Here is a 7,970-nt window from a genome sequence, read left to right as displayed (position 1 = left end):
ATTTGAACATTAGGGAGCATAAAACACGATTTGTTTTTGGCTTACGGTTGAATATAGTAGTCTCTATGTTTTCATAGTGATTTTCTCTTTTTTTTAAGTTAGACAACCGAAATCGAACTACGTTAAATATTACTTTTTGTGTGTGATTTATTTCTTATTGATTTGCATCGATTACTTCACTTACAAATTTCTAAACACGTTATGTATGTTGTATGTATATATATATATTGATGTGTATGTATATGCACTAACAATATTTTTTGTACAAGGCAGATGACTGCAAATGCGTTGTCAGAGAGTGCAGAAGAGTTACCAAATGGTATGGATTCATTTGTTTCAAAGCCTGTAACTTTTCAAAATCTGAAAGAGTGTCTCGAACAGTATTTTCCGTGAAGGATTACCTATTGTAAATGACACGTGTAGAAAATTGGCAGAGCATGTTAGGAAAGTTTGTCATGTGTCTTCTTCTCTCAGCCATTACCATCTCTTCATAGATTGTATAGTTGTAGGCCATTGTTTCCTCCATCTCCCATAACTTCCTACAGAATAAAATTTAAGTTTATGAAATGAGTTCGCTGTCAGGAAGACAAATATCATCGTGATCTCACATTCAACTTGACAATTCAAATCCAAATTTAAGTCGATTCAATCTAATCATTAGAAACGAATATGAATTCAAATTGATCTAAATTCGATATAATTCAAACTCAAAACCGAACTAACTTGAAAAAAAAGATGTTAAAAATATGAATGGATCTAATCCGGATTGAACTAACCCAAAACAATCTCGTCCTACATGGAAAGTCTAATATTAAGTAAACAAGCGGATGTGATACATGTATTGTAATGTGCTCCTTTTTGATTAAAGGGTAGTACTTAAGGTAAGTTTAGCGTCCCGTGATGCTTGGTATAACAAATATGAGAATCAAGTGGGCTACAACGAAAAAGAAAAGGGGTAATAGTGTTATTTAGCACAAACAAGCAGAGCAGGTGGAATTGAATTGCTTCAATCAGCTGTGATAGCAATGTGGTGATGAGAAAAGGAGAATTTATGTATACATATAGTGAGTGAGTAGTATATAGTTAGGTCATTTCCCTTTAAGAGAAGAAAAGAGAAGAGAAGGAGAAAAGAGATTCTGGATGTCACAGAGTCAATCTCTCAATGTAACTTCACATGAACCTGAAATGAAAGCGACACATGCAGCTCTGCACATATGTTGGTTTCCAGTCTGGTAAGAATAAAGTAAGTATATATGGAGTTTCAGGTAACCCAGAGCTAGCCCTTACTAAAAATTAATGAAAACAGATACTTTCAATAATTAATTATATTGTAAAGTAGTTTAATGTGGTTTTAGTGCAAGTATGGTAATGTAGAGTCACGTCAATTGGTCGTCTCCAATATACCACTTAGGCGGAGAATAAATATTAGTACAGATTCCTACGAGAATAAATGACCATCCAGCTCAGTTGGTAAGCACAAGGCTCTTATCCTTGGGGTTGTGGATCGATCCACGGAGGGCATTTCATAATTCGGAGGTCTCTACGGAAGCTGCTCTCAACCTGACGTTTGGGGGCAGTCTACTATCGTACCTCCCTCTTATCTTCATTACATACGGGAATAAGGGTCAGCTAATTTTACAGATTCCTTTGCAATCAGCAGTTGCTACCAGAGAGAATAGGTGAAAAAGAAAATCTAAACATGAACCTGATCATCAGGACCAGAACATGTAGTTTTAGTGATGAACAGTTTAGGGTTATATCCATTAATCATCACCATTTGTTATTAAAATATCCTTATCCACGATAACCATCTTACTAATCTCATTAATTAACCCTACTAAACCCGATATCAAATCCAACAACCATTCCTTATTAAACGGTCGGAGTTATATAGAGCATAAAAATGACAATATATCTTTTGAAAGCGAAACACAGGAATGAAGAAGCAAGAGGCATACTGCCTGCCACTTGCTACAAAGCTTATACATTCGTTATCTTTATTAAATGATTCTGGCACATCAGCAATACTCGGTTTGGATAATTGTGTGGTCAATTGTTTATTCCTGCCCTTCCACTATACTAAAATTTCAGATTGAGTCAATGCCCTGAGTACTAATATGTCAAAAAGTTACGACTTGTCACCTCTTGTATCATGTAAAGGTATTTGTTAGAAAACAAATAAGAATGTAGAAAGACATTGTGAAGGGATCCTTTCAAGTTTGGTGTAGTGTTCTGTATCTTATTGGCAAACACCATCACATATTTATCAAATACCAAATGCACTGCCTAATATGCTATATAATACCCATCAAACACTGCTACCATCATTTCTTGAATAATTGATTATAAACAAATTTGTAAATTTAAACTAAAATAAATTTAGACATAATTTAAATTAAGATTAAAAGTTTTAAGACCTCTATTAAGTCATGTATTAGGAGACAACTAATTTTCTAAACACATAGCCAATTATATCCATTTCCCGAGATTTAAATGTCATTAACAATTGTAAGCAATAATGTACAAGTAATTTTCTTTTTAATTTTGGTTTCGACCTGCTATAAATATGAATCCTCGGGCTCCATCACACTTTAACATTCATTTCCTCTACCTTTTCCATTAAAACAATGAGACCTATCTGCAACGTTAACGCAATAGAAGCATCACCAAAGGCCTTATTGTCACCACCAGCAATGGCGCAACCACGCTCCCCATGGCACTCTCCCGTCCCCTACCTCTTCGGAGGCCTAGCAGCAATGCTGGGTCTCATCGCTTTCGCTCTCTTCATCTTAGCTTGCTCCTACTGCCGACTCTCGGGTCGTTTGGACCACAACAACGGCTGATGATGTCGAAAGCGGTGGGAATGAGGTCGATTCAAACGAGCAGGTGAAGGTTTATGAGGAGAAGATATGGTTATAATGGCTGGTGAACTCAAGCCCACGTTTTTGGCAACCCCTAAAGCTTCCATTTTTGGTGATAAAAGTGAGTTAAAAGAAGAGGAAGGACCAGAGAAAGGCGCTGAAAGTGAAAGAAGAGATGGATGATCATCATCAACAATTGGCAAGGATTACAGAGAATTCAGCAAACCCAGAGAAGCATGAGAGACAACAACAAACCCAAGACCAAAACTAGTGCAGTTAGCTGGTTTCCATTTTTACTGTTTTGGTTATGTTTCTTGTCCTCTGTTTGATGTTCTTTGGGTTTCAGTCCCGAGAAGTTGGTTGTTTTTTCAATCGCCGGGAAATGTATTTTTTTTTTCAGAGAAGATAAGAGTTGTGAATTTCAGTTGTTTTACAGTTGGCCAAACTTAGGCAAACGTCGCAACAACAAAACTAAGGAAACACGCATACACTTCTTCTTGAGCCAAACAGCTGCTCAATTTCATTACGCAAACTCAATGAATAAGCTTCTGTTATTTAAATTACAAAAATGGAAGAATAAAGGAAATAAAGAATAGTTTTCTTAGCCTGGAACAGGGTCCGGGGCGACATTGATTGCAGAAACAAAGCATCCAAACTCATCAATTTCTCGAATATTTTAGGCACGAAACAGGGAACATGCTCACCATTAATTGTATCCACTAGAATTGTTAATGAAATAGCAAACCGACTCGATGCTAGCTTTTGTTTTTAATTCCTCTCTTTTTATTCCTTGTTTAACACTATGAGCTATTGCCTAAAGTTAAGAGAGATGTCTTGAAGCTCAAGAACAGCCTTATTACAATGTCCGATCCCCAAAAACCCTTGGAAATTTTGAATTGCTACTAAAGTGCCGAGTCTATGATCGGTTCTTTTTTTTCCCAGAGCATTTAAATGAATGAACTTAAGCGCATAGAAAATTCTTCGTTTACTGTGTGTTCGTAAACAAGGATTGCGAACAAACTACGAGAAACAAATTTCATTACATCTACAACATAAAAGGACTCGAGTCTCTCGGCATTCTTTACATAAATTGGTACGTGGGAACCCATTATATTGTGCGGTTAATAGTTTTCTTTCTATGACTAACTATTACTATTGAAGTTCATTTCAACTCGAGCAGCCATCGTGTTTAGCAATTACTAGGAAGGGACGTGTTAAGCAGAAACACTAGGAGAGGAACCACCTTGATTAGCCAAGAAACGGACGACAACACAAGTTACATTATCTGCGCTACCTCTCTGGCATGCCTCTTGCATCAGCCGCTTTGCTGCCTGCTCAGGATCCTGTATTGGCTTTACCATTGCCACAGCCTCCTGCAAAAGGTAAAGAGCAGTTAGGAAGGAAGCCAACTATGCTCATTTCAGAACCAAAATGCTGCCCAAACTACTACCAAGATGCATCAAGTTGAAAAACAAAAGTGTTCCATTTCCATACCTCGTTTGAAACAACATCCCACAGTCCATCACTAGCAAGAATAAGGAACTCAAGCGAGCTGTCAACTTTTTCCTCCTGAAAGCATAAATAAGATACACGAGTTGTAGAATGCTCAAAAATCAATACTACTAACATCAATGAAAAATTATTACTCATATAATCATCTTAAGTAGGGACCCTATATAGTTTTCTATCCCCAGGCAGAAATCTAACAATCAAGGCTACTTGCAAAATTTTGATAAACCCATCTTAATTCTTCCAAGCAGACCTGAATTTCTGGATCAGCAACAACATACTGCTTCAGGAGCCTGTCACCAAATGCACGAGAGACGGCAAGAACACCTCCCACTCTCCAAGTTCCTACAGAGATAAACATGAAGGGAAGAAACTTTACACATAGAACAGCTTATACAGGAAATAGAGGGATAGAGATATGGCTAGATGTCAATCCGCACCAGCCCACATGACAAATCCTCCTGCATCCTCAATCCGTTGTCTCTCATCACTTTGATCTGGCTTGTGATCACGAGACACAGCAAAAGCTGCAAGCGGAATATTACAAATCAGCAGCAATCAAATGACTCTCCAACAAGATGATACAGGTAAAGCAGATGGCAACATCATGTGTGTCAGGTATCAGATGAATACAATAGGAAAGAAGAATCATACCGTTGCCTCCTCTGCAGATAACAGCTCGAGAATCACCAACATTTGCAACTAGCAAACGATCCCCAACAAGTATAGCAGTAGAAGCAGTTGACCCAGCATCCCTATTCTGGTTGTTTTCTGATTTTAAAAATTCAGAGTCTGTATGGTTGTATGCATCAGCTGCAGTTGGAAACAATTTGAAAGACAAGTTAGACCAGCCCACTAGAAAAGACACAACTACAAGATACAGTCACAACGTGAATAACCTATAGCAGATTTGGTGTCAGATATGAACTTTGGATGCCTGATCAAATTACTGAAAAGGTTTTGCTTCACATATTCAGCCGCCCGTGCACCTCCGTGGCCTGAAACAGCCTTGCGTGTAAAGATTAAGTAAACAATTAACTAAGCATGACTAGCCAGCAACACATTGCTTTTATGTTACAGCAGTTATGATCTTAATGACGATGCATAGTAACAGAAACTATTTTAGGGCTGAAGATAATGTACTGCCACAGCATAGAATATATAGTTTACCACAGTACTGTCACGAGCCAATAATAGCCCATGAGCAATGGCTTCCAATATTGCTACCACATTGCAGCAGATAACTAATACCAGAATCTCCCTGAAATCCTTTCAGATACGTTCTCTACATTGAGACTTGAGAATACACTTGTATTGTAACAGTGTATCTTGCTCTATGCCTCTATCCGAAGGGATTATAGCAAAACCAAGGAAGAAAAAGCTCAACTTTGAACTGAGATTATCAAATGAAGAAAGGCTAAAACCAAAGAAAACGTGATTCTCATACACTCTTTAACATACAAATAATAATCACCATGGATGTTAGGAAAAAAGTATTTACCAATATGGAGAGATATATAGAGAAAGTAAGAGAGAAATATACCATCAAAAACTCCAAAAAGACCGACTATCTCTCCATCAACACCATCAATCCTTGTTTCATAAAAATCTTCCATTGAAGACCTCTTCCCAGGAGAGCTTGAATAGCCATAGCTGAATTTTCCATTCTGGCTGTACCAGAAAACAAGTGACATTTAATTTTAGACATTATACAAATCAATGCAATTTTCAGGAAAAGATGTAAACCCAATAAAAACATAGGAGTACTTCTTATTATCATCTAATTTAAGCGAAAAATGTTTCAGGAAAAGTTTTGATCTAATTGTTTATGTGCTAGGTCATAATCACAGAAGATATTTCTTCAGGCAATCTATTACTCAATTCATTCCAGACTAAAAATATACAAAAATTAAATTCCCAATTATTCAAAATACAAGACTTGAAAATACATGATAAAACCATGAAGTAAATTTTTGATGCGAATAATAATTTGTTATTGTCTGAGTAATATTGGCAACACAACAAACTGCCTTTTTATCCTTACTCATAAAGAATGGAAGAAAGAAGAAACTAAATGATTCATCATGAAAACGATTGAGAAATTATCACACTGCACGCATCAAAAATGACAAATTTGATATTCCATTGTAGGTTTATCCAAAATCATGCAGTGAAAACCCACTTAAAGGAAAAGATCCACAAGAATTTATGAGCATGCTGATCTAAATTTGCGAGTAAATGAACTATCCAATTTTTTGGAGATTTGTCTACCTTTGCTAATGATAATGATTACCAAGATTTAACCTAGAGCAAGCTATCCAGCAGGGATCTTTGTCTAAAAGGAAAGTAAATAACGGATATCTCACTATTAAAGTTGATGTTTCCATTTTCAATGAAAAATTACAATAATAAGCCAGTGTTTTATTGTATGGAATAAAAAGGATCTACTTTCAGAAATCATACAAACTAAATAAGGGGGGGGGGGAAATCAAATATGCAGTAAAATTCAGACATGGCGTGAAGAGCCAAACACGTGTTGAACCATATGGAAATTTAATAAGGAGTAACTTCCAACGCAAAAAAGGGTAGCAATGGAAGAAATTCAAGATCCAAGGAAAGAATAATGAAAAGGAAAGAAGGAGAGATGGCAGAAACCTAAGGCCTCCGCCGCTGACCGGTCCATATTCAGCATGAACCTGATTTGAGGATTGCAAAACAGAGTTCAAATAGCCCATCTTACAGCTCGAGCATTCAAAATTTTCACTTCTTATCACTAGTATCTAAATCAGGAAACAACAAAACGTAGAAGCGTATTTGACAAGAGATGTTTCAGGTGATAAAAGGTAAGGAAAAGGCCTAATTTGGCTGCTAATTCAAACCAAACAGTCTTCAAGTTTCCAGCACCATCTCAAATCTTAACCTGCGAAGCAACAAAAAAATTGCAGATCCAGTTCAAACTAATACCAATTGAAACTTGAGAAATAGTTGATATGCTTGGTATATTATCAGGAAAGTATTAAATAAATAAATGAAGGTGATGGAGAAGGGAGAGGAGACGGCTTACCTTAATGAAAGGAAACGAAAGGAGATGCCATTATAAGAGAGAGAGAGAGAGAGAACAAAGCGGTTTAAAAGGGGAGGAAAAAAGGAGACGTACAAAAGAAAGGAAACGGTTCCAGAGAGAGAATTATACTCAATTTTAGTTTAGATTTAGAGGCTCAAATTCCCCAAGTTTTTATTATTTGAGTTTACCAATTGAATTTCGGACATCATTTCAGAATATCTAATTCTTTTAAACTTAGAGGTGAATTAACCAAAGTAAAATTAATCAGTTTCACTCATCAAATCAGATTTGAATTTAATTGATTGATTAGATTTAAGAAATAAATATTAATGATAAATAAACTTGTAATAACTTTTTATTACAAAACTATGAGCAGTTGGGTAAAATAAAGAAGAAAAGGGTGATCATGTTCAAAACCGAGGTGGTTAAATACGTGTCGCTTTATAGAGAGACGCCTACAATACGATCTACCCTTTTCTTCATGCTTACAATACGATACGACAATGTGAACAGAAAAAAGTCGGTCTTCAAAACTA

The 7,970-nt window shown here is 36.3% G+C and overlaps 1 protein-coding gene and 1 pseudogene across 1 annotated transcript; one reads left to right on the top strand and one right to left on the bottom strand.

Moving 5' to 3' along the window:
• Nucleotides 1–2,593: 2,593 nt before the first annotated feature.
• LOC120126508 lies at nt 2,594–3,272 on the top strand (annotated as a pseudogene).
• A 642-nt stretch (nt 3,273–3,914) lies between these two features.
• LOC120126583 (probable protein phosphatase 2C 59) lies at nt 3,915–7,529 on the bottom strand. The gene is made up of 9 exons (XM_039144751.1): nt 7,435–7,529; nt 7,026–7,290; nt 5,914–6,041; nt 5,270–5,368; nt 5,025–5,183; nt 4,811–4,897; nt 4,624–4,715; nt 4,356–4,430; nt 3,915–4,234 (listed from the first exon to the last, which is right to left on the bottom strand). Exons 2-9 carry the CDS (start codon nt 7,103–7,105, stop codon nt 4,076–4,078), a joined length of 879 nt encoding a protein of 292 aa, XP_039000682.1. The 5' UTR covers nt 7,106–7,290; nt 7,435–7,529; the 3' UTR covers nt 3,915–4,075.
• Nucleotides 7,530–7,970: the final 441 nt, after the last annotated feature.

Source organism: Hibiscus syriacus, unplaced genomic scaffold, assembly GCF_006381635.1.
Source record: "Hibiscus syriacus cultivar Baekdansim isolate YM2019G1 unplaced genomic scaffold, ASM638163v2 tig00001425_pilon, whole genome shotgun sequence".
Classification (NCBI taxonomy): domain Eukaryota; kingdom Viridiplantae; phylum Streptophyta; class Magnoliopsida; order Malvales; family Malvaceae; genus Hibiscus; species Hibiscus syriacus.
The sequence above is the reverse complement of the archived record's forward strand: the minus strand, read 5'-3'. Positions and strand labels throughout refer to the sequence as shown.